The sequence below is a fragment of the Syngnathoides biaculeatus genome, chromosome 8 (assembly GCF_019802595.1).
Source record: "Syngnathoides biaculeatus isolate LvHL_M chromosome 8, ASM1980259v1, whole genome shotgun sequence".
Lineage (NCBI taxonomy): Eukaryota > Metazoa > Chordata > Actinopteri > Syngnathiformes > Syngnathidae > Syngnathoides > Syngnathoides biaculeatus.
In genome coordinates this window covers 2,044,602-2,072,497 of record NC_084647.1, presented here as the reverse complement: position 1 = coordinate 2,072,497, position 27,896 = coordinate 2,044,602, and the positions used below count along the sequence as shown (strand labels likewise).

General features: G+C 42.8%; 1 protein-coding gene across 3 annotated transcripts; it reads left to right on the top strand.

The window, feature by feature from the left end:
* Positions 1–327: 327 nt before the first annotated feature.
* LOC133504795 (solute carrier family 25 member 36-A) lies at positions 328–27,896 on the top strand. Of its 3 annotated transcripts, XM_061827401.1 has the most exons (9): positions 328–532; positions 897–1,139; positions 12,012–12,176; positions 13,640–13,717; positions 20,181–20,281; positions 20,355–20,405; positions 24,307–24,373; positions 25,218–25,507; positions 25,593–27,896. In XM_061827401.1, exons 3-9 carry the CDS (start codon positions 12,145–12,147, stop codon positions 25,784–25,786), a joined length of 813 nt encoding a protein of 270 aa, XP_061683385.1. In that variant the 5' UTR covers positions 328–532; positions 897–1,139; positions 12,012–12,144; the 3' UTR covers positions 25,787–27,896. The 3 variants fall into 3 exon arrangements, with proteins under 3 accessions (XP_061683385.1, XP_061683383.1, XP_061683384.1); XM_061827399.1 differs by lacking the exons at positions 328–532; positions 897–1,139 and adding an exon at positions 1,911–2,417; XM_061827400.1 differs by lacking the exons at positions 328–532; positions 897–1,139; positions 20,355–20,405 and adding an exon at positions 1,914–2,417.

The window sequence follows — 27,896 nt, the reverse complement described above, 5'->3', positions numbered from 1 at the left end:
ATCTTCGTCCGGAATAGTCGCATGCTTCCGTCTGGTTCCTGCTTTGCCGTTGGCTTCCTCCTCAAGGATGTCCAACTGAATCACCTCGTGGGGACCCTGGTGCTTGGTGTGCGGGGTTGACCTCCTGACCTGCCCAGCTGGACGCCTCGCTTTTAGGGGCCTGGACGGCCACCAGACCGACTGGGGTTGGGGGGGGGTGCCATCACTCGGACCCCCTTCCACCCGCCCCTGGACATATTTTTTTGTGTGTTTCTTTTGTTTATGCACGTCTGGGATCCACGCCTTAAAGAGGCGGGGTACTGTCATGGTCGTGCCAGTCCCAGCCCTGTCTTTGCTGGTCCCCGACACACCTGCGTTGATTAGGAGGCGCACACCTGCGTCTCATCGCTGATAATTAACCCCAGTACATATAGGACCCAGCGGATGGTCTGGCTTTGCTTGATCGTTGCCATCCATGCCTCGTTCCCGCACCTCCGCATTCCTGATCCTGAACCCCTGTGTACCGCCCTCTGCCTGTCCTCCGACCAACCCCGTAAGCTTGACGCTCCTGATACTACTGCTCGCTCTGACTGACTCTCTGGTATTCAGCCTTGGAACGAATAAAGATCTTCCTTTAACTGCCTTCTTGTCGACCGAGTCGTGCATTTGGATCCGCCCTAGCGTTCTGGTTGTGAGAGTGTAAAATTTCGGCTCACATTTAACACCTTCACTTTTGCAACATAATTCTGTCAGCGAGCTGATTGTGTAATGTTTAAAAAAATGTTGAATTTCCTTAAGGTTCTTCGATCAATTGCTATAACTCAGACGGCGTGGACATGTTAAGCTAATAAGATGAAAAATATGAAACATCAGGATCGATATTAATATTTTTGTATTGAAACTATCCACTGTTTCAGCGTCCATTGACGAAACACAAAATTCTGCTGGAATGCCACTGAAAACATCAGAGGACTTCTTCCCACTGGGGACTCCTTCGTTCTACTGGCAGGCCCCATAATGACAGGGTGGGCAGCAAGCCACTATATGGGGAACATCATGTGACCAAACCTGGAAAAGACGTTCATGGACCTCCTGTGTATGCAGTACTAATCGGCATAACTTCATGTGAAGGACATGATAGTTTGAAGCTGAACTCTCAGGTGACATACTGTGCTGAATACAAAACATTGTAGACATTTAAAGTTCCCAGGGGTGCCTAGTCTTTCACCTGTTTTCACAAATGCGGAATTATCCTAGATTCCAAGTACATAAGCAAAATGTTCAAATTATTTCCATCCATTTTCAGTTCTGCCTATCTTCACTAGGGTCACGGGCTTGCATGAGCCTATCCTAGGTGACCCTTGATGAAGTTAGGGTATGCCCTGAACTGGTTGCCAGCAATTGCAGGGCACACCATTTGCACACACATTCATATCTATGGGCCATTTAGAGTCTTCAATTAACCTACTGTGAATATTTTGTGAATGTGGGAGGAAACTGGAGTGAGTATCTGGAGAAAACAGGGGGAACATGCAAACTCCACACAGGTGAGGCCAAATTTGAACCCAGGTCCTTAGAACTGTGAGGCAGATGTGCTACCCAGTTGTTCACTGGGATTATGATAATAAAATGTGAACAATGAAACAATTTCAATCAGAACGTTGGTTTAGTAAACCAATTGGGGGTGGGGGTCACTCCAGACTTATGATTGCACTGGTATGTCTGCCAATGTTTGACCACTTATGATAAGATGTCAGCATTGAATGACTGTGCAAAACGTTCATGACCACCAAGTGAATTTGATTGTCATTAAATGCATTTCATAGTGATAGTGATCAGAGTGTCCTACCTACAAAATGCACACGCCTAACAATAACAATTTGTCCATAATGAACAAGAGGTTCTTTGCCCTACAAAATAAAAGCACTATCATGTGAAGAAAAAGTGACGGGGAGCGGCTATGGAAGGCTTAGACCAATCTCCGCCCTCTTACTTGTTTCCCATTCAACGATCAGCAGTAGGACTTCATTGAAGGTTCTCAGACAGTTAGGCAGCGGCTATCAGTTGCAGTCCTCCGTGAGGGGCTGGATCGAACCATAAACATTGTATGCATTGGCCGCACAATAATATATTTTACCGATCGTCAGGCTTGTCGCTTTGATACTGTTTTTGTCACCGGAAGAGACCGCTAGCGTTGCAGGCTAACTAGATAGCTAGCTAGCAAGGTTACCGATTGCATGCCATCGTTTCACCCCCACCGCTGACCGGCTGACCTCCACAACAACACGCAGACGTACTGAGTATCATTTGTGAGTGGGGCTCTAGTCGGCCCGTCTCTTCACTACCCCGGCTCCAGTTGTCTCCCGCGTGGTTGCCCATTGCCGAATATGAGACACAATGAGTCAAAGAGATACCCTAGTTCATCTGTTTGCAGGAGGGTGAGTAGACTGACTGCCTTCTCGTGGGATTTTACAAAAGCTAGCGTTTAGCTATTCGCCATCGTCTAGCGTTGCCAGTCCTTCCCACTCCAAACGGTTTGACGGCTGTTTTGCTGTGGCTCACCATATGTCAACGGACTTCTCCCGGCCATGCTTTTGTATCACATGACAATGCCTTCAGTTTCAATGACATTTCAATGTTTTTATGAAACGTAGGAGTACATTCATGACAATATGAGCAAGGGGGCTCCATAGACCTTTTTAAATTTGTGAAATAATGATCAAAATAATAAGTACCTAATCGGCGAAGCAGATTTTGTTGAGTGCGTCTTGCGCTGTCAACAAAAACTAAGTGGGGGGGGGGGGAAGCTGCGTAATGCGACTGATGTAACACCAACACGGCGGCATCCATCGCAAATATTTTAAAGTGAAAGAACCAAATTCTTGTATTAATTCTTAAAAACGATGCGGCTATGGACATGCGTTCAAATTTGTACAACTGCATTCTGCAACAATGTGTATTTTGTTCAATGTCAAGATTATCATGTTTATTATTGTTCTATTTGGTCAACCTCTTTAGTCCCGTGTAAACCACATGAACTTGCTACTTTCTCCAAGGACTGTACAGGATAACCACTACTAATGACTTATGCCCAAAACTGTAGACAACTCCTATCTCAGCTTTGGAGTTGAGAATGATCCCCTGACTCACAATAGCTATTCTCCACTATAGTACGACCTTACCTAGTAGTCTGTTGTTAAATTCGCATTGTATTCGTATCATATTTTTTAATGAACAGAGTAGGTCTAGGCAGTGTGACCAGCATCATTTTTTTCCATCTTTTTTTATCACAAAAATAGAATTCCCCCCTCTTAAAGTGCCACTGTCATGAAATGGATGATTTTTAGTATGTTATTAATGGAAAAACCGCAGCCAATATGGGCCCATGCGTTTTTTTCACCACAAAACATTATTTTGACGTTATAGAGCTTTTTGTAACTCCCGCCATGAAAATCCTCTCGAGGGATTTGTTTTTGAGAAGAAGCAGGAAGTGACGTGCAAAGGACAGACTTGCCCTCAAGTCTACTCGTTTGTTTCCATTAGTTTTAACTCCGGGAAGGTAGCTCGTTTTTCCTTCGTGTTAGCCAAAATGCCGGCTCGTTGCATTGCTGGACATTGCTTGAACACTCGGGAGAATGGATTTGCCCTCCATGAGTTTGCAAGAGACCCAGTTCGTCGTGAAAAAATTGATTGCACGGGTGCAGAGGACGAGAGCTTCGTGGGTTCCAAATGACAGGTCGGTGTGTATACAGCTACCAAAAAAAATAATAGTTTGGGGTGGACCACGTAATCGGTCTCTCATAACGTAACAAAAGATCCACGTACGAAATGTGTCAATGTGCGCGTTGGACGGCGTCGGGCTGCTGCGTTGGTTCGCCAGCGAAGGCTGCGCTTCAGGCTCGCGGATGACGGCGCCTCTGAAGAACGCAGCCGACAATGCCTCACTCAGCCTCTTGCGTGCAGTAAAGCGCCCCGGCTCGACGGTGTTGTTCATCGCGTACTGCGGCATCTTTAAACAACCTTCTAAGGCAGCACGGCTCGGCTCCATTATAAGCCACCACGGCGCCGAAAATGAGCCACACCGGCTGAGGCGCCGCGTTCGGTGGTCACGGCTTCGGCGAAGGCTGTGTGTCGGACTTGCGGATGGTGGCGGCTCTGAAGAACGCAGCCGAAAATGCCTCACTCAGCCGCGTGCGACAACAATGAAGTAAAGTGCCCCGGCTCGACGGTGTTGTACTGCGGCGGCTATGAACAACCCCCTAAAGCTGCACGGCTCGGCTCCGTGATAAGCCACCTTGGCGCCGAAAATGAGCCAGACCGGCCGGCTGCGATGAGCCGCGATGGCTCATCTCCGCCGCGGATGTGGATCGGATGGGGAGGCAGTTTGGCCGTGATCGCATATCTGAATATGACTCGAAACAATAGTGTAATATTGCCCCAGTGACTTCACTCGGTTGTGTGGCGTTCTCATTTTCGAAAAGAGCTTCCGTGTCAGAAGGGGCGTGTTCGTCTCCCATAGTAGGGTACACCGTGTGTTTTCATTGGCGAATGTCCAGGTGACGTCACGGACAGAGGATGCAGCCAAAGTGGCGACCACTTGGATGTCGTAGAATGAGACGTCTGTATCTTTGCGCAGGGATGACGTGCTTTCTGCTCACATTTATTTTTTCGTATAGACATTGAAGTGAATAATGTTATATGTTTTTTTCATTACAATATCTATTTTAGGATGTTTATAGGGATGACACTTGACCTTAAAATAAAAACAACAAACAAATGACATTGAACTTTTCCAATCTCTTTTTGTATATTTGCTTTTCCCAATTTTGGATTGTTTTTCAATTGATCCAGCAACCTCAGACATGGTTTGGTGTCCATTCAGTCAAAGTCATATAAATAAAATCCTGAAGAAAATGATAATTAAAACTTTCAAGAATTAACATCAATAACTGAAAATAAATTATGTGCCAACTAAACTAACTTAATAGAAAATAATGAATAACTGTCTTATCTATACAAATGAATAAATAAAACTATATGCCCTGCAATTGCTGGAAACCAGTTCGGGCTGAACCCAGCCTCCTGCCCAAAGATAGCTTGGATAGTTCTCCAGCACTCCCATGAGCCTTGTGAGGATAAGCGGTGTGAAAAAATGGATGGATGGATGAAAATATACCTGCATAATAAATTGCATATTGTGTTTCATTCCATTCTCAAGCTTGTGAACAAGAAAAGAAAAAGTATGTCTTCTGCTGCTGTTTGCACTTTCCAAAACCCATTACAGTATACATTTGATTGACAATGGCATTTAACAGAAGCTTATTGTTGTTTCCTAGGAAAAGCAAAACATTCCAATTCTCTCGTGTGTCTTGGTCTACATGCTCCAGATTGTTAGAATTCCAATAAGACACAGATAACATAAGGAAACATTGTTAATGTGTTCTGTGATTGGCTTGCAACCAGTCCAGGTTGTACTCTGCCTTTGGCCCAAAGTTACCTGGTATACGTAGCACCTTAATTGTTATCCTAATGAAGGCAAGCAGTGTAGAAAACGAATGGCTGAATGTTAACGTGTTTTATTCCTATGTTTTTCAGTTTTATTTTTTGTCCTGCTCAGTTGTTAGAGCCAGCTGAATGGAGAATCTGCTTCCTTTTTATGCCGGAACAATTTGTCACTGTGGAGTTTTTAAGTTTCCTCTCTGGTTTCTTAGTATTATAATTGAAGTTTCTTGAGATTCTGTGTGTGAGGGAGTCGCAGGGGTGTGTGCCTACGAGCACATGTATGTGAATTGACACTATTTTACATGAACAAAGACTAACAGAAATATCCTACAATTCCTGTGCCTGCACTGCGGAGGCTGACGACCCCACCCAATGAGTCGAGGACTGGAGCATCCCCAGGGTTCCATCAGAGACCAACCTGGTGGACAGGCAGATCCCACGCTAAGGGACCCACCCTTGGCCGCTGGCCCCCCCCGACACTCCCTGACAACTGGCCACATAGTTGGGCTGCAAGGACCCAATGCCCCCCCAATGACAACCCCTCACCACCCACCCCCAAGTGAGCAGGAGACCCTCCTCACAACCTGTAGGGGCCCACGATCCGGCTAGTCCCTACCCAGACTGAGCACGGGAGAATGTCCCTTACTTGCTGGAAAGGTGCACGGATAGGGACAACAGAACTATATGGTAACGGAACCTAGGGAGCAGCTGCAGGCCATGAAAGGGGAGCCCCATTGCCAACCAGGCATCCACACGGGGTTGGGGAGACCTGGCATCAGGAGCAGCGCCATGCAAGGGCTTTCAGGCACTTCTGCCTAACAGTTAACCCCTCCCCACAATCCACTGTCTCCCATGGATGGTTGTGTGTGCTGCATTAATAAAAAGGGGGATACGTTTGTGTGATGCATTTAAAATCCAGAGAACCATGGTGCACGGACCAGTAAACAGCACAGACCTGCTGAAGCCCGGTCTGACACCCACACCTTCCCAGTTGCCCAGGAACTTTTCAAAATAAATATGTCCTCAAATGTGATTAGCGTGCGTGCTGAGTGAGTAATTAAGGGGCATTGCTCCTGTAGGTCTGGCCCATCAGGCCGGACTACCACACCCAGACCCGCCCCATCAACCCCAGGACCACCCCTCATCCTGCCAGTACTGACTACAAGCCTCTGAGAGTAGGAGGTGGACTCCCACCCCCTCCACCAAACCGAACAGGAACAAAAAAAAAAAGAAAAAACAGGAGGCCCCAGTGAACCACTCACCCCACCCCTCACAAAAAGAGTAAAAGGCGAGTTTTTTGGTCGTCTCAGAACTCAAGTACACAAGAATTGACTTGCTAACCATTAGAGAGTCTTCTCCAGACGATGTGGGGTGGGGGTAAATTGTGATATGCAAGGAAAGTTTTGGGCGACTTATTTGTTTAGTATGTGTGGAATTGACCCCTCCGTGGATATTGCGCAATCCGCGTCACTGACCAATCAGAGGCCAGAGATCTGCATAGACCAAAGCCCGTTTTTGCTCCCGCCATTTTCTCTTACAACATTGAATGGTCCAGTATAGGTTTAGTTAGCGTTTTATCGCGTATTTGGGTTATTTAACAAAAAATATGGTTAAGAGGTGAAGTCACGGACTTTGTAATAGTGACGACAGGTATCCTGAAAGGCTAGTTGGTGGAGTTCGATTCGTACCCTTTCCAAAACCGAAGACCCAGTACGAAAAATGCCTTCGATGGATCAAACTTTGTGGAAGACCACATCATCAACTAAAGCCATCTAATATCAACCGGAACACATATGTTTGCACGAAGGTATGCCCTATATTTGATTTTCAATACATGTCTCGTATAAATGAATTCGAAGTTCTTCGCTAGCATAACACTGCTGCGTGTGAACGATTGACACACTTATTCTTTGTTGAGCGATATTTAGCGATGATCGGACTGCACAAACGTATTGATTTCTTGCTGGCTCGCGGCCAGAAGCTTAACCAGACGGTGTTTGCACGAAGATATGCCCTAAATTAGATTTTTAATCCACGTCTCGTATAAATGAATGAGACGTTCATCGCTGGCCTAACACTGCTACGTGTGAACGATTGACACACTTATTCTTTGTTGAGCGATATTTAGCGATGATCGGACTGCACAAACGTGTCGCTTTCTTGCTGGCTCGCGGCCGAAGCTTAACCAGACGGTGTTTGCACGAAGATATGCCCTAAATTTGATTTTTAATACACGTCTCGTATAAATGAATGAGACGTTCTCAGCTAGCATAACATTGCTACGTGTGAATGATTGAATGAAATCAGAAGCATGGCGTCTCTCTTAGTTAAGAATGTATTGTATTGTATTTGCCATTTTTACTGTTTGTCTTACGTGAGCGCACGTGGCGTGACGTCACTTCAGGAGGCGTGGTTAAGTGCCCTGTACGGAGGGGTCAATTAACCAGAGCAGGAAAACCGAAAGATAAGATTGAGGGTTCATGCTGGTGGCTTGCCTGATTCTGTTTTTTATCTGAGTAAAAGTAGTAACAATTAAACATAATACAATACCCTTTTGACAATTCATAGCAACAACAAAACAAAACGAGTACTTAAAGTTGAAGCCAGCAGCTTACATACACTGTGCATATCCACATACTATATTTTTTTGTCTCACTGTTTGAAGTCAAATAAAACTAAATCTCTCCTGTGTTGGGTCAGCCAAAATGACCAAAATTATTTAATTTTGTTAAATGCCACAATAATTAGAGAATTTCTTCGAGAATTTCATATGATTTTCTTCGAGGTCAAAAGTTTACCTACACAAAAAAGTACTATGTCTGCAAAGAACATGGGGAAGCCCAAATGATGAGGCCATCGCTTTGTAAACTCCTGATAAGTTAATTGACAACGTGAGTTAATTGACGGCACACCTGGGGATGTATTTAAGGCCATATTTCAAACACTGTTTGTTTGCTTCTTCCTTGTTAGAAATTATGGGAAAAACAAACAAAATCAACCAGGAACTCAGAGAAACAATATTGAAGCTCCACAAGTCTGGCTCATCCTTGGGTGCAATTTCCAGATGCTTGACTGTCCCATGTTCATCTGTTCAAACAATTATACGCAACTATCAACATTATGTGAAATGTCTACCCATCACACCGCTCAAGAAGGAGACAGGCAACGGTGTCCCAGGGACAAGTGTGTTTTGGTCCAAAATGTATGAATCGACCCCAGACCAAAAGCGAGAGCCTTTGTGGAGATGCTGGATGAAGGTGGTTAGCAAGCGTCATTATCTACAGTGAAAATGAGTCCTGCACCAACATGGGCTGAAAGACCATTAATCGAGAATGAAGCCATTACATAAAAACATACACATTACAGTTTGAAAAAAGACACCATGACAAAGATCTTAACTTCTGGGGACATGTTCTGTGGCTTGATGAAACAAAAGTGGAATTGTTTGCCCATAATGACCAACATTATGTCTGGAGGGAAAAAAAGGGGAAGCTTATAGATCTGAGAACACCATACCAACTCAAGTGAAATCGAGATTTTTTTGTTAATTGAAAGGAAGACACCCGTCTGTATTTCTGTCGAGTCCAGTAAATCCTCAGTTGAAGTGGAAGAATATATTTTTTTTCCTCTTCAGTGGCATCTCGACACAAAATTTGGAATCCTCAATGACAGACTGATTTGTTGGGGTTTGACATCACAGATTGCAAGTGGCACTCTTCCAAGTTATAGCTGGTAGCAAAGCTGGCTAAGGAAAACAAAAAAAGAGTTGAATTACCATCTGCTGTTGAAACAGACTTGTGAAAAGAATTATTTTCTAGTAATAGCTGCTTTTTCGAGTTAAGCAAGAGGCGCTGCCATGTTTTTCATCTTCGGAAGATTGTGCAATCTCTCATGTTGTCACAGTATGTATTTCACATCATACAGTATCGAAAGAAAGGTCCTATTCCTCTGATAATCTTAAAGTGGGACTTTAACCCCAGAAACATTCAAAAATAGATATTGTAATGAAAAATACATATCACAGTATTCACTTAAATGTCTATACGAAAAAAATAAATGTGAGCGGATCGTGTGTCATCCATGCGCAAAGTTGCGCAATTCAGTTTCCCTCGACATCCAAGTGGGTCGCTATATTAGTCGCGTCCTCTGTCTTTGACGTCATTGTCACAGTGCCTACTACTATGGAAGCCGAACAACAGAGATATTCGGATTTTTTCGTTGCCCCTTCCGACACCGAAGCTCTTTTCGAAAAGGGCAACACCACACAACCGAGTGAAGTTACCGGGGCAATACACTATTGTTTCGAGCCATACTCGGATGATATGCGATCACAGCCAAACCGCATCCCTGTCCGATCCACTTCTGTGGCGGAGATGAGCCATCGCGGCTCATCGCAGCCGGTGTGGCTTATGACAGAGCCGAGTGGTGCTGCTTTAGGGGGGTGCTCACAGATGCCGCAGTACTGAGCAACACAGTCAAGCCGGGGCGCTTTATGTGCGCACGCGACTGAGTAACGCATTCTCCACTGGGTTCTTCAGAGCCGCCCCATCGCAAAGCCCGACGCACAGCCTTCACAGAAGCTGTGACCGCCGAACGCGGCGCCTCAGCCAGTGTGGCAGATTTTCTGCAGCGTGGTGGCATATAAGGAGGAGGTGGAGGCGAGCCATGCTGCTTTTAGGGGTATGTTCAAAGCCGCCGGAGTACGCGATGAACGCTATCGAGACGAGGCTGAGTGAGACATTGTTGGCTGGGCGACGCGCACATCAACACATTTCATACACGGATCTTTTGTTACGTTATGAGAGAGACCGATTGCGTGGTCCGCCCCAAACTATTATTTTTTTTAGTAGCTGTATACACACCTACCTGTTATTTGGAACCCACAAAGCTCTCGTCATTGCACCCGTGCAATCCATTTTTCACAACGAAAAGGGTCTCTTTCAAATTTATGAAGGGTAATTCCATTCTCCTGAGTGTGGCTAACACGAAGGATCAACAAGCTACCTTCCCGGAGGTAAAACTAATGGAAACAAACGAGTCCACTAGGGGACACCACTGTCCTTTTCATCACTTACTGCTTCTTCTCAAAAACAAATCCCTGAGAGAATTTTCATTGGCGGGAGTTACAAAAAGCTGTATACGTCAAAATCATATTTTGTGGTGAAAAAACACATGGGACCATATTGGCTGTGGGTTTTTCATTAATAATATACAAAAAATCATCCATTTCATGACAGGCCCACTTTAATGAATGAAAAGTGAGACTACATCCAATTTAGTAACTACCTGATCCAGGGTTCGTACGTGTCAGGGATTTTCTGGAATATCATGAAACGTTGCCTTTTCCAGGGCTTGGAAAGTCCGGTAAATAAAAAATATTTAGCTTGGGTCAGGGATTGTCATGGGATTTTCAGTCACTATGACTTGACTGGCGCGATCGCACTCGCAAATCTGCACAGTCGCGCACGAAAAATCACGCATGTAAATTTTGTTACGAGTAGAAATACATAGACATTCTCACCGCACATGAACACCATTAGGAGCGGTGAACCACAGACTTTTTTTTTTTTTTTTCCAACACTGAAGCACACAGTCTCCTTATAGTTTACCTGACTACGCCCACCTTCGGCTCTTAAAGGGGTACACTCATAATTACAAACACCGCCCACCCACACAGTCAGGGCAGCGTAGACCAAAGAGTTAGACATGCTGCTTGTGTTTATGGTCGATAATAATGGTAAAAGTAAAAAAAAAAAAAGTGCTGTTGCTTTAATGAATGTCGAGGAGGCCCTGTAGCTCGGTGGTTAGAGCATTGGTTTGGTAAACCAGGGGTTGTGGGTTTGTATCCCACCGAGGTCTCCACTCCCTGAGAAGGGTTGCGTCAGGAAGGGCATCCGGCGTAAAACTTGTGCCAGAAAAATATGTGTGTTCATCTGAGATGACACGCTGTGGCGACCCCGAAAGGGACAAGCCGAAAGAAACTTTACTTTAATGAATGTTGGGTTATGTGAATAACAGAGGAAAAAGTGGTGCAACTGAATGAGATTTTCTCTTTTTTTGAGTAAAAGAGGTCTGGTCTGAAGCCAAAGCAGAAAGTAGGATGAGATGGTGTATAATGTTAAAATTCCACCTTGGCACACCCTGATCAAGGATGAAAGGACAGACAATACAGTGCATTAATAGCTAATTCTGTATTTTAAATATAGGCAACATAACATTAACCTTAAAAGAAAATATATGTTCAACATGTAATTATAGTTTATATTTTTATTAAACATAAATTTCACAGTCATTATGATGCACCTACTACATTGGTAAGCGTTGGCACTTACTATTTAAGTGAAACACATATCGCTGAAATATTGCTGTCTGCCACAATTAGTCAATCCAATATTAGTCATGGAATTTTGTATTTAACACTTGGAGAGTCATGGAAAATTAATGGAATTTTGATTATCTGGAAGTGTATGAACCCTGCTGATCCAAACCCTTTTTCTTTTTGTTTGATTTTTGTTTCTTATTTTTGCCAGATGTGGAGGCACGGTTGGAGCCATATTGACATGCCCACTGGAAGTAGTGAAGACACGTCTGCAGTCATCATCCATCAGTCTGTATGTTTCTGAAGTTCAACTGAGTACAGTGAATGGGGCCAGTGTGGCCCGGATGTCCCCACCTGGTCCCCTGCACTGCCTCAGGTGAGTCCTTAATAATATTTCTGCTGTATGTTTCACCTTTTTGTATGGTTTAATCAATAAGTTTAGCCAGTAATACACATCATTCATGTATAGAGCTCGTGCACCTACACCATAAAATCACATGACATCGCCATATTGCTGGTCTAACAAAGCATTGTTGAAAGTTAATGCCGTTGAGACGAAACAAAAATGTCTTATAGCATGACATCGAGAGTTTTGTCCGATACCGTTAAACATTTAGAAGGTGATAATAAATGAAGGTACGTGGATAAATTATAGACACTTGGCATAGAGGACCCAAATTTAATGCTGAAGTCGATGTTTTCGCCGAAAAGATATTGTGCTGTTCATTCGCTTCTGCTGGTCTTGGACAACTGGATACACACATGTATCTGGTGAGTAACTCGTTGAGATTTACACAGAAAAGTTGAAAGCATATAAAAGTCTGGACGCATACAAATACTTTGTTGCTGGATTTGTTCTCAATCTGAAATAAATCCCACATAGTGATGGACCCACTCAGATTTTTTCAATACAAATACCAATATTTAAATAAATAACCCGTTTTTACACAAACTAGCATTCATGAAGTATGATTGGGGAAAAAAATTTAGGACAGGGAGTCGTCTCCTCCGTACAAGGAAGCGTATTGCGCCCACACGTTAATCTCCGCAAACCTCTCTGCAACAGACGGTTTATGTATTTATTCAAATGAATCAATTTGGCATTATAAATACTTCTTGGTAATTTCAGATTGAGAAGAATAATTCCAACCTGAAATGAAGTGATCCCTACACAGGCGTGTGTATTTGGTTGGTCACCATCCATCACGTTTAATTGCCGGAATCCATCGATCTTTTCAGCTGGTATTCTATAGAATGATCTCTGAAGATCTGTCTCATTTATTGTGACAACCAACAGCACAGCAGGTCTCGGGCATTGTGAATATTCTGTTCCAGTTCAATTTCTCCCACAATGTCGAGCAGCTTTGTTTGATCGGCAATATGGCACCATAAAAATGGTGACGTGACGTGCACGAGCTCTATACTGTTAAGGGAGGTCTGACTCCTGTTGATGCTTGCTCTGGCAAGTGTGACTGGCTTGTTCAGTCCAACAAGGGAGAATATCACCCTTTTTTAAAAACATCACACATTGCTTATTTTTTGTTTTTGTTTTTTTTCAAGTACATGTACTAGAAAATATGGTGATGATTCATCCAACATTACATACACTTCTTGATCAGTAGAGTACTCAGAACAACTTGGTAAGTAGTGGTACCACTCACTGTACATCGTTTGATGAGGCTGTATTTTTGGTGCGTCACCCATTGCAAATTTTAAGCAAAATTTGACTAGCTGCCACAGGTAGAAAAAGAAATGCTTCTCAGTAATAAAGTTCAGAATGATTGTGATCTTAGTAGAGTCACATTTCTCTTTTTTTTTCAATCTACATGTTATTTTCAGATTAATATTAGAGAAGGAAGGACCCCGCTCACTCTTCAGAGGCTTGGGACCAAATCTGGTGGGTGTGGCACCTTCCAGGTGAGTTGTGAACAACATAACATCTTTTTCCTCACATTTTCAGGATTTGGAAATCCCTGGCAAACTCATGATTTGATTCCATTACAATTAAAATGGCTATGCTTCCAATCGATCACTAATTATCAATGATCTTATCAGTCTTGAATAATGAATATTTTTTGACAAATCCTTGCGTTTCGGTGAGTCAGGCTCAGGGAAAGGAAGGTGGAAGCAAAGGTGAAGTGACAACCATAATTTGTGTGTGCGCGTCTTTTTGTCCATCCATACTGAAACACTTCAGAAAGCAACACTCTCAACCTCTCTTTGTTCCAACATATCTTAGCTAACAATCCTTTTTGAAGATTGTAGACAAAAAAAAGTTTGAAAAGGAAAAAGACTTTGCAACTCGTGAAAATGATGAGAGTGGCACTTAGTATTGCATTTCGCCAAAGTGTGTGTGTCTATGTGTGCCTCTGGTTAGTGTTTTGCAACTTCAGGAGACATCAGTGACACCCATGCCCATTTGTCATCATTAGTCTCTTCATAATAGGAGTAAAGTGGTGTCTAATGACTGGAGCCTGCAGTTTCCATTGCTAAGCATTTGTAGAGTGTTTATTGGCATACATGAACGAATGACTGCTCATTGGGTTGTGGTGTTCTGATGCCATGACGTAGTTTTAAAGGTACAGAGAAGAAAATAAATATTTGAACACCCTGCTGTATTGCAAGTTCTCTCATTTAGAAATCATGGAGGGGTCTGAAATTTTCATTGTAGGTGCATGTCCACTGTGAGAGAGAGATTCTAAAAGAAAAATCCAGAAATCCTAATTTATGATTTTTTTTTTCAATGATCTATTTGTGTGACACAGCTGCAAATAAGTATTTGAACACCTGTTTGTCAGCTAGAATTCTGACCTTCAGAGACCTGTTAGTTCGACTTTAAAAGTCCACCTCTACTCCATGTATTATCCTGAATCAGATGCACCTGTGTGAGGTTGTTAGCTGCATAAAGACACCAGTCCACCCCATGCAATCAGTAAGACTCAAATTTGTAACATAGCCAAGACCAAAGAGCTGTCTAAAGACACCAGAGACAAAATGGTACAATTCCACACGGCAGGAAAGGGCTACAGAGAAATTTCCAAGGAGCTTGGTGAAAAAATGTCCACTGTTGGTGCAATCGTTAGAAAATGGAAGAAGCTAAACATGACAGTCAATCTCAATCGGCATGCAAGATATCGCCTAGTTGGGTCTCAATGACCCCTACAAAGGTGATGAATCAGCCCAGGACTACACGACAGGACTTGGTCAATGACCTGAAAAGAGCCTTAACATGTGCTGGTTTAACTTAAACTGCTGCTCTATTCCCTTGTTCTACTACGTGACAGATCGTCTTGAGTTTAAACTCTCCGTCATAAGTGTCTCTTAATAGGTGCCATTTTAGGGTCTTTACACATACCTACAACAACACAACATGCTTCGCGCAGTCATATATCCCAGCATGCAGTGTGATACCTCTTCTACAGGGGAAAATGGAGTTGGCGGCTGCTTACCATAGTTGCAAGACCTGTAAGGTCCCTAACCTCAATATTGATCCATGTATAAGGCGCACTGGATTATAAGGCGCATGTCAGCTTTTGAGAAAATTGAAGGTTCTTAGGTGCGCCTTATAGTGCAGAAAATACGGCAGTTAGAATCAATGACCAGTCACCTCAGTGCAACACTTGGAATAAGATTCACTTGTGCTAAGGGGACTTTCACGATTTGCATCTGAGGAGCTCCGACCCTCAGCCTGCACCATGCGGAGCTTTAGTGAAGTCAACTTTCAATCAATTCGGTGAGTGAAATAAGAAAAAAAATGTTTCTTCCAACATTGAGGCTGCTAACAACGCAAACAAAAACAAACAATTTTGACCCAGGCCCCTGAAACAATCAGAATTGAGAATAGTTTGGAACTGGAACCAAAACAAGGCACCGGAATCTGACCTGGAATACCTCAAATTCAAATGATGCCCCAACTCTACCTACCATGAAGGTTTTTTGTAATGTCGCAGGAAACCACTGTGCCTGGGGGACAACATGCAAACTACAGACAGGCAAGGCCAAATTTGAGCCCTAGTCCTCAGAACTGTGATGCGGCTGTGCAGCTTTACACCCTGCCTAGAATAACTTTATTAGGTTTAGAACTCCAAACCTCTGACACCTTTGCACACATTCACAGCTGCAAATATTTTTTTTCTTCTTTTTTTAATCTTGTCTTGTTTTATCTTATTACTTATCTATTTGTGTTTCACAAGACTTGAGACTTATTGGGCCCAGATAACACACCTGGTTGTGTTCAGACTTCCGTCCTGTAATGCTCACTTCGATCCTGATGAAGTGCTTCGAGCGGCTCGTCATGCACCACATCAAGTCCTCCCTCCCACCTATTTGGACCACTTCCAGTTTGCATATCAGTCCAACCGGTCTACCGATGACGCAGTCTCCACTTCCCTCCACTTTGTCCTCACACACCTGGACTTTAAAGACTGATGTCAGACTGTTATTCATAGAGTTCAGCTGAGCATTCAATACCATCGTCGCTCAATGACTGATCTACAAATTGGACCAGCTGGGGCTCCAGATTTTGATGTAGAACTCGCTCTGGGACTTTCCGACTGAGACCTAACACAGTCCATGGTCGGCAGCAATACATCCAGCACCATCACTCTGAACAAGATTGTGTGTTGAGTCCCCTCCTCTTCACCTTGCTGACCAATGACTGAACGCCGGCATACAGCTCCAACCTCTTCATCAAGTGTGGAGACGACACTACTGTGGTCGGTCTCATCAGCAATAGGGAAAAGACATACTACAGAAGTGAAGTGAGTCACCTGGCTGCTTGGTCCATGGACAAAATGCTTTCCCCAAATGTGTAAAAAACAAAGGAGATTTTTTTTTGGCTATCAGGAGATCGTACTCCCTGCATGCTCCCCTGAACCTCAACAGTGCTATGGTGGAAGGAGTGCGCAGCACCATGTTCCTGGGGGTCCACATCATCGAGGATCTCTCCTGGACCAGAAACACATCACAACTCACCAGGGTGTAAACTTCCTACAGAAGCTAAGAATACACAAAGCCCTAACCCCCATCATGTGCCATTTCTACAAAGGAACCATAGAGAGCATCCCGACCAACTACATCACAAGGCCTCTTCAGTCTGCTGCCATAAGGTAGGAGGCTGCGGAGTCTTCGAGCCAGGAGTGGCCGTTCGCCAGACTCTCAAGAATTGGAAGTCTCTGGCCCTCTAACTCTTCTGTCCTCTGGCCACCTTAACTCTGGACTTAATACTTTTTACACTGCTTATACCATAGTTTAATTGGCTTTTTATGTTGTATTTTGTAGTATGGGCTGTTGAGTACCGTAATTTCAACCCTCTGTATGTGTTACGCATATTGAAGAATTGACAATAAAAGCACCTTGAACCTTTTTTGTAATACTGTATTAGATAACGGTGAACATGGGAATTCACAGTTGCACATGTTTATTTCACACATACAATTTACACAATTTAGGTGGGGGGGGGACAATCCCTTCATTGATGTACCTCAATAGTGTGTTTCCACATGGATGTTGTTGTCCCGGGGCACTATACTGTAGTGTTATATTGTTTTGCAAAATTACAGCTCACTATGGAGTTTCAAAAGATGCTGTTTTTTTTGCCAAGTGATTGTTAGCAGGGGAGGTGGTGCTGCATGTGCAAGTCTGATCTGTGTGTTCGTGTAATCGGCCTGTATAAACGGTCAAGCTCTAGTTTAAGGACTTTATGACAGTGGTCCCCAACCACTTTGTCGTGCCACGTTAGCACTGTGTACAGTAAAAGGAAAGAAGAAAAATGAGCCTTTGGCGACTGGCCCCAGGAATCTCTAATCATTTAGATGTAGATTGCAGTACATCCAAAATAAATGGCTCCCACCTGTAGTTACTACTGCACGTAGCATCTTCAGTTTTCCTTATCTTTGTTCTTCTCCTTTCTGGCTCATACGACAACAAACAAAAGAGGGTGACCATTAAAAGTTAGTAACATTTCAATGTTACAGGAGGCACTTTGTTTTTGTGCTGTCACCATTCAATATGTACAGTAGGTGCTCAGGTAGATTTTGAACAGATGCACGTGAGGGTTGTTTCAGATGAGCAATGGAGATCTTCTTTTCCTTTTGGCTTGTCCCATTAGGGGTCTCCACAGCGTGTAATCTTTTTCCATCTAAGCCTATCTCATGCATCTTCCTCTCTAACACCCACTGTCCTCATGTCTTCCTTCACAACATTCATCAACTTCTTCTTTGGTCTTCCTCTTGCTCATTTGCCTGGCAGCTCTATCCTCAGCACCCTTCTACCAATGGACTCACTTTCTCGCCTCTGGACATGTCCAAACCATTGAGTTCTGCACTCTCGAACTTTGTCTCCAAAACATTGAACTTTGGCTGTCCCTCGAGTGAGCTAATTTCTAATCCTATCCAACCTGCTCACTCCGAGCGAGAACCTCAACATTTCATTTCTACCACCTCCAATTCTGCTACCTGTTGTTTCTTCAGTGTCTCCGTCTCTAATCCGTACATCATGGCCGGCCTCACCACTGTTTTATAAACTTTGCCTTTCATCCTAGCAGAGACTCTTCTATCACATAACACACGAGACACCTTCCGCCAGCTGTCCCAACATGCTTTGACCCGTTTCTTCACTTCCTTATCACACTCACCATTGCTCGGGATTGTTGACCCCAAGTATTTGAAGTCGTCCACCTTCTCTATCTCTTCTTCCTGTAGCCTCACTCTTCCCCTTCCACCCTCGCATTCACGGACATATTATGTTTTACTTCGGCTAATCTTCATTCCTCTCCTTTGCAGTGCATGCCTCTATCTTTCTAATTGTCCCTCCACCTGCTCCCTGCTTTCACTGCAGATCAGAATATCAAGGGGATTCCAGTCTAACCTCATCTGTCAGCCTATCCATTACCACAGCAAACAGGATGGGGCTCAGAGCTGATAGCTGATGCAATCCCACCTTTCTTCTGTTACGCCTACGGCACACCTCACCCCTTTTCTGCTGCCCTGTACTATTCTAACATATTTCGCCGCCAAACCAGACTTCCGCATGCAGTACCACAGTTCCTCTCTTGATACTCTGTCATAGGCTTTCTCTAGATCCACAAAGACACAATGTAGCTCCTTCTGATCTTCTCTCTACTTTTCAGTTAGCATCGTCAAGGCAAATAATGCATCTGTGGTACTCTTTCTAGGCATGAAACCATACTGTTGCTCGCAGATACTCACTTCTGACCTGAGTCTACACTCCACTACTCTTTCCCATAACTTCATTGTGTGGCTCTTTATTCCTCTATCGTTACCACAGCTCTGCATGTCCCCTGTGTTCTTAAAAATGGGAACTAGCAAACTTCCTCCATTCTTCTGGCATCTCCTCTCCTACTAGTATTCTGTTGAATAAGTTGGTCAAAAACTCCACAGCCATCTCTCCAAATTGCTTCCATACCTCCACCGGTATGTCATCAGAACCAACTGCCTTTCCATTTTTCATCCTGTTTAGTGCCTTTCTAACTTCCCCCTTGCTAATAATTGCCACTTTCCAGTCCTTCACACTTGCCTCTTCTACTCTTCCTTCTCTCTCATTTTGTTCATTCTTCAACTTCTCAAAGTATTCTTTCTGTTTATTCAGCACACTACTGGCACCATCAACACATTTCTATCTCTATCCTTAATCACCCTTAGCTGCTGCACATCCTTCCCATCTCTATCCCTCTGTTTGGCCAACCTGTAGACATCCTTTTCTCCTTCTTTCATGCCCAACCTGGTCTACAAGTCATCATATGCCTCTTGTTTAGCCTTCGCCACCTTTACCTCTGCCCTACGTCGCATCTCAATGTATTCCTCAGTCCTCCCACTGTCCCACTTCTTTGTTTATCTCTTTCCTTGTTTGACTTCCTGTATTTTGTATCTCTTCTTCCCCTTTCCTACCAGAAGACACACAAAGTACTCTCGTGCCTGTCTCTCTGATAACCTTGTCTGTAGTAGTCCTGTCTTGCGGGAGCTCCTCCTGTCCATTGAGAGCCTGTCTCACCTCTTTCTGGAAGGCCACACAGCATTCTCCCTTTCTCAGCTTCCACCACCTAGTTCTCTGCTGTACATTTGTCTTCTTAATTTTTCTACCCACCAACAGAGTCGTCCTCCACACCAACATGAGCACATGGAGATAATATTATATATGTGTCATCCAGTGCATCCATTATCTGAGCTGCTTATCATGTACAGGTGAATTTAGACCAGAGCATCAATCCAAATGTAGGCACTTAGATATCCAGTGTAAATTTCATTGTTTGTCACTTATTATGCAGCTGTGGTAAGCACATTATTTGAGGACAATCATTCGATTTAAATGTGCTTCCTAGTGATGTCAAAAGCACTCACTCTTTTTTGTCTTGTTTTTTTAGAGCCATCTACTTCGCTGCTTACTCCACAGCCAAAGAGAAATTGAACAATGTACTAGAACCTGACTCCACACAAGTTCACATGGTCTCGGCTGGAATGGCAGGTATGTATGCAAGTGTAATCATTCTGTCTTGTTAATGCTTTTTTATATTCTTTATCTGAGTGACCATTTCCAGAATACGCATCAAAAATGAAATGCGGAGAAATGCCAACTGTACTGAAACCATGTGAGTAAGGGCTGAAAGCTAGTCAAGATTAGGATCATGCCTGAGTAAAGCAAACCTGCCAGCCTGTACCTTGAATAGCACATATCCATTTTTTATATTAAAGTGCAATGGTGTGTGACGTGCCCCCCAAAACTATGTAAATATCTCATCAAACCGCTAATTTCAAAGTGCACATTTGCAGTTCTCTAGTACAATAATAGCATTGGCACCCATCGAAACATAAACAAAAAAGACTTGATGAGTAAAGGTTTAATGCAAAGAGGGATCTCATAGATAAAGGTCAAGTGCCATCCCTGATAAACATTCTAAAATAGATATTGTAATGAAAAATACATATAACATTATTCACTTTGTCTCTACGAAAAAATAAATATGAGCAGAGAGCGCATGATCCATGTGCAAAGTTGCGGAAGTCTCATCCTACATCCAAGTGGTCGCCATATTGGCTGCATCTTTTGTACGTGACGTCACACTGGGGCATTCGCCATTGAAAACAGGCTGTGTAACCTACTATGGGAGACGAACATGCCCCTTCAGACACAGAAGCTCTTTCCGAAGAAGAGAACATCTCACAACCGAGTGAAGTGACCGGGGCAATATTAGCCTATCATTTTTAGCCATATTTAGATGATATGTGGATCACTACCAAACCGCATGCGGCCAAACCACATCCTCGCCTGATCCACTACCGCGTGGCGGTGATAAAAACAACCCAGCCCATGAGTGACAACGATGCCGCAGCTAAACCGCCTCCCCGTTTGATCCACCTCCGCGTGGCGGTGAGAACAACCCCGCCCGCGAACGACGATGACGCGGCCAAACCGCCTCCCCATCCGATCCTCCTCCGCGTGGTGGTGATAAAAACAACCCCGTCCACGGGCGACGATGACACCACGGCCAAACTGCCTCCCCCGGCCGATCCACCTCCGCGCGGTGGTGATAGAAGCAACCCCGCCCGCGAGTGACGACGACGCCATGGCCAAACTGCCTCCCCGTCCGATCGACCTCACCGCGGCGGAGATGAGCCACCGTGGCCTGGCGCCATGTTGAGCCAGCTCGGCGCCGGAATGTGCCTGCCCTAAGACGGGTACTTTGACACATTTAGCACCCCTGACTTGGGTACGCGGATCTTTTGTTACATTCTGAGAATGTTAGCCCCCCCCAACTATTATTTTTTTTAGTAGCTCTATACACACCTACCTGTCATTTGGAACCCACGAAGCTCCCGTCCTTTGAACCTGTGCAGTCCGTATTTCACGACGAACCAGGTCTTTTTGAAAAGTATGAAGAATTAATCCATCCTCAAAGTATTCAAGCAATATCTAGCAATACAACGAGCCGGCGTTTTGGCTAACACGAAGGAACAATGAGCTACCTTCCAGCAGGTAAAACTAGTATAAACTGAGACCGCTTGAGTGCGCTACTGCCCTGCACGTCACTTCCTGCTTCTTCTCGAAAACAAATCCCTCGTGAGGATTTTCATGGCTGGAGTTACAAAAAGCCATATACTTCGAAATTATGTTTTGTGGTGGAAAAAAACTGATGGGTCCATACCGGCTGCCGTTTTTTCATTAATAACATACTAAAAATCATGCATTTCCTGACAGTGGCACTTTAAAATGTATCAGTCAAAGAAGGATACAACAAAAAATTCCAAAGCATTAAATATACCATGGAACGCAGTGAAGACAGTCATCATCAAGTGGTAGAAATATTGCAAAATTGTGACATTACCTAGCATAGGACATCGCTCCAAAATTGATGAAAAGAGGAGAAAAAAAGTGGTCAGTTCTCTTACATGTTCCCAAGGTTTAACTTTTTTTTAAAATCATCATTCCAAAAGGAATGTTTAGTGCAGTCAGTGATGGTGTAGTGGTACACACGCCTGACTTTTGTGTGGGCAGCGTGGGATCGATTCCTGCTCAGTGATGGTGTTTATATCTGCCCTGTGACCGACTGGCGACCAGTTCAGGGTGTAGTCTGCCCTTCCCCTGAAGCTACCTGGGATAGGCTCTGGCTCTCCTGTGACCCTTGTGAGGATAAGCAGCTTTGATAATGGATGAATGTAGTTTAGTGCAAACAGAACTTTGCTCATCAAAAAAAAAAAAATAATACACCATAACAGTGAAACCCTGAAGTGGGTGTATCATATTTTGGGGCGTTTTCTTTTTTAATCCCTGGAATTAGAGCTGTAGTCAAGGTGAATGGAATTTCAAACAGTTCCAAAAAGGAGTGAGTGATGCCAAAAAAAAAAAAACATTCAGCATGACAAAAGTAAAGTAACTAATGAAAGGCTTCACTAGAAAAATATTGTTTTGGAACCACCCAACCTGACTCCAGAACTGAATCCAGTCATACAAGTGGTTAAATATCATAAGGTCCTGATGGTTGTAGGAAAAATTCTGAATCACATTTATCGATTTAACAGCTGTATATCTGGTACAGTATATAATCACTTAAAATGCCAGATGTAGTGTCTCAAGTCGTTCTAGAGTTATCAAGAAAAAAATTTGTATTCTGACATTTAAGCCAGTGCCACACTGATCGAGGCCCACACAAAAATAATTTATGCTACAAAAAGTATTACTTTAAGCGCGTGCATATTTATACCACCGTGTTAACTCATCTCTCACCCCCTTTAAAAGAGTTCAGCTTTTTTTTGTTGGATTTGTCAGATAATAGGTCACACTAAAGTTGGAAACAGTTTGAAGTGAATCATGACATTGTTTTCGGTATCAAGTTTATTTTCAACATGAATGTTAAATGTTAAAAAGCTAGAAATTAATTCAGTGTAAATCACTTGTTATTCACTGGTTGTTATAAGTCTATAATCACACCTATGTAATAGAGATGTAATGTTTTGAACAGGAATACTAAGGCAGAGTACATGATTAGCGTGTATAAAGACAATACTAAGAAAATGCCATGTGCTCATATTAAATATCTTAACTGTGTCTGGATGGATTAGTCCATATTAGCACATTACTACACTTAAAAAAAAAAAAAATCAAGGTTGGCAGGTCTGGTTAAAAAAAAAAAAGTGTGTGTGGTGCTACTACATTTAACATTTGCCATTGCTAAGCCTCTGCACTAAATGAGTTTCATAGAATTAGTTTGTGTTGTGTTTGCCTGAGAATACGTGTTTTGAGTAAGCTTTACGTAAAAATCCAAACCCCCCTTTGAAGTGTTTTCGTGACCTGTTTCTTAAAGTTGCAATCCAAACAGCACCTCAAAAAACACATCATATACATTCCCTTTTCAAATACAGTTCACATTTGTTCATGTCACACACACAAGTTCAAGGAAACGTTATCTACCCCTGTGCAGCTGTGATCCAGATGGGAATGCAGAGCATTACAATGTGGGTCATTCATGCTGCTGGAGCTACAGGCTGAATGTCATCAGTATGTGGAAAGTTGAATCTTACAGGTACACGACTCCCATTTTTAGCACAGTATGACTCAGACCTTTGCAGCCAAGGTCGGCATGAGTCACAGTGACTCCAGTGGCAAAGCTATTGACAAAGTGAAACGTGTGACCTGACAAGTGACTGGTGATAGGGTGAATTCCACCCATTCATTTTCTCTACCACTTGTCCTCATTAGAGTTGTAGGTGAGCTGGAAGCTATCCCAGCTGACTTTGGGCAAGAGGCGGGGTACACCCTGGACTGGTCGACAGTCAATTGCAATAGGATGATTTTAACAGACAATTATTTTTCTGTTTGTGAAACCATATAAGACAGCATTTTTGTCACGTTTATGGCTTTGCTAATAATAGTCTTCATATATGTTACAAATTAATAATCAGTTGTTTTCTGAAAGTTTATTTTGTCACTACCTGCATATCAGGATGATGTCTAAAAGTCTTCTAAGACATTATATTTTCCCCCCCTTTCTGTAGGTTTTACAGCCATTACTGCAACCAATCCAATATGGCTTATCAAGACTCGTCTTCAGCTCGATGCCAGGTAAAATGTCACAGTTAGACTCACTTTTTCATCGGGTGTGGGAAAAAAAAAAATCAGGTTGGATTTTTGACAAAAAGATACATAATCACGTGTCAAAGAATTCAAAGGGAGGAAAATAAACTTTAGAGTATGTACTAAACATATACACTGAATAAGTAAACCCCATTTGAGAAGAAAGCTTTTTATCAATTTGGCACCGTGTATAATCACTTTCTGAATTTTGACAGAGACTCACCTGCTATTAAATACCTTGGGAATTTGAATTTTGAAATTGAAAATTTTGCTTAGCTAGATCGTCTCCCTGTTCTTCCGTGGGTTTTCTCCAGCCACTCTGGTTTCCTCCCACGTCTCAAAAACATGCAACATTAATTGGACACTCTATATTGCCCTGAGGTGTGATTGTGAGTGTGTCTGAGAGTGAGTCTGTCTCCATGGCCCCTACGATTGGCTGACAACCAATTCAGGGTGAACCTTGCTTCCTCCCTGTTGATAGCTGGGATTGGCTCCAGCACTCCCGCGACCCTCATGAGGATAAGCGGCTCAGAAGACGGATGGATGGATGTTGATATACTAATTTTTGCAAGACTAATTTCTTTCAGCAAATGTTTTTTTTGGATGCACATTGCAATCAATGGTCCATATTGATGGGAGGTTTTTTTTTATTTAGTAAGATAACTTGGAGTAATCAACAATGGTTGCAACAAACTAGAAACTTTGAAAATGTAACTCTGAAAGCACCCTACTGAGTGGGTTTGGGTTTTTTTGTTTGTTTAAACCCCCAAGTGTTAGTCTGAGATCTTTGACACCCCCCCCCCAATCTTTTTTTTTTTTTTTTTTCTCCCAGAAATCGAGGTGAGCGCAGGATGAATGCGTTTGAATGCATGCGCCGGGTGTATCGGTCAGATGGCCTACGTGGCTTCTACAGGGGTATGTCAGCATCTTATGCCGGCATCTCAGAGACTGTGATTCACTTTATGATTTATGAAAACATCAAACGGCGTCTCTTGGAGGCCAAAGCCCCCCAAAACATGGACGAGCACGAGGAGGTGTCCAAGGATGCCTCAGACTTTGTGGGGATGATGCTGGCTGCTGCCACTTCCAAGACATGTGCCACAACCATTGCTTATCCACATGGTGAGCATGATTCAAATAAAAATTTTAAACTTTGCTATTTTTTTGTGGACTTCCTGTAACCTCTCTATTGTGCTATTCTATGTAGAGGTCATCCGCACACGTCTACGTGAGGAGGGAACCAAATATCGCTCCTTCTTCCAGACTTTAACAACAGTTCCCAGAGAGGAGGGCTTTCGTGCCCTATACCGCGGCCTCACCACCCACTTGATACGACAGATCCCCAACACTGCCATCATGATGTGCACCTATGAGATGGTGGTTTACTTCCTGAATGGTTAAAGTCAGCACTCCTTTATATGACTCGTCCTTGTAATCCAGCCCTTGTTCAGTGTTGGAGAAACAAAATGATGGAAAATCTGATGACAAGCTACAACAAATGCTCACCAGATGACAGAGGCAGCTTGTCAACATTATCTGAGTGATGATTTCAAGTGGCAGGTTTTCTTTTATCACTAAATGCACAAGAAAGATTGAATGATACCCACCAATTTGGGGTGTTGGAAGACAAAACAAGCCCTCCTTCATTCAATACTCTTGATACTACTCCCAGAGTACAAATACAGAAAATTGTAGTTGCATTAATGCCTACTGACTTATCTTTTTGGGTCAGGAGCGCTGATCCATTCTTTGTGTTGTCAAATCCGAAGTGAAGCTAAATGAGCAATTTTACGCTTGTAGCATTTTGGGTAAAATGGTAAACAAAGGAGAATGTGCCTTGTGTAAAACAAGATGTAAAGTAGAATGCACATGCTAATAGAGGGATGTGAAGCTCTGGTTAACAGAACTCACCACAATTTGAGGTATTGTAGTTGCACACAGGTGTTGTGGAGATTCAGTCACTTAAAAAAAAAACCTTTTGTCATGAGTACAAATTACTTGGGTATTACAACCACCTAGCCCTTCTGATTTTAATCTTCTTTCATTTGGAACTCTCATCTATACAAAACCACAGAGACTAGCTGCTTGAATTTGAGTACAGTAATAATAATTTCTACCATGATCCTGTCTTTGAATTTCCAATAATAATGCATTACTTGCCTGCTTTATAAGTTCTGGAATGTAAAACACTGACCTAGTTTGTTAATAAATGTTTGTAAATTAACTAGTTTTAACAAATTGTAATATTTGAAATATTAAATATATTTGCTTAAATAATTTAATTCCATTTGACTCGTAAGGCAAATGCAAACCATTGGTGTATCTTGAGTAGAGAGAGCATTTACTCTCCAGTTGTGGAAAATCTTTTTCCAACCTGTTACCACCTTCATAGTGTCTCAAGGTTTTGATTCCCTTACATTCACTTTATCTCAATTTAAAGTCCAGGTTCTTTGTTCAGGGCAATCCTCTGTCTTCCCCTGGAATTTTGAGGTTCAGTTCGTTTAGATAAATTAGAAAGTAATAATTGTCTTAAACGCACAAGAATACACTCATCGCTGAGCAGTCGTTTTAGTTTTTTCATTTTTTACATTTCACTTTAGTACATTACTGGTTATATTTAATTTCAAACTATATTTATCACCTGTTAAGAAAGAGTAAGACATACAAGGCTATCAACAAAATCGATGTCACCTCCTATAGCTCTCAGACCAAATTGACAAAACTAACCACCAGTAAATCTAATTGTCCATTTTTGCTTTTGGCCGAGGACCAGTTCAGGGTATACTCAGCTTCTCGTCCGAAATCGGCTGAGATGGTGCCAGCACACCCGTGAACTTGATTATAAGCTGCTGAGAACATGGACAGGGGTTTAACTGGTTACATTTCAAATGCCTGGCTTTGTTGAAAGGGCAGGTTTGGCATGACCTTTAAAGTGAATATGCTTCAGATACAGAAACTGCCCAGGTATGTGACCGCAAACTATCAGATGCTGTGAAAAGTGCGTAAAATTAATGTCATTGTAAGCATTCTTACAGCTAGTTGGTGCTGCCTCTACTTTAATTAAATTTAAAGTTGGTCAGTCAAACAGCCTAATGTTTAATGTAGTTTGGCTGAATTCATTTGACCAAATCTTAAAAAGATGGTTGGCTCATCCAATTTGTCTTTCTGAAAATCAAAAGTTACAAATGTTTTAATTGCTTAGAGCCAGTAAAATGTTCTTTTACTTTCAGTGATCTTCAAATGAGCTGCAAATATATCAATACTGAATGCATCTTTTCTGACAATATTGTCTGCCTGCTGTACACGCAGTCCCCCCATCATCCAATGGTTATTGTTTTGCACCTATGTTTGCATTGTGTGCTTGTGAATGTATGTGTTGTGCGTGTTTGCCCAAATGACAAGCTGATGTCATTCAGTCATAGAGTGAGCGTAAGAGACAGAGTTACAGTATGTATGCACTCAGTTAAGGAACTGCAGGTTTTTACCCTTTTAAATAAATCGTTGCCTTTTG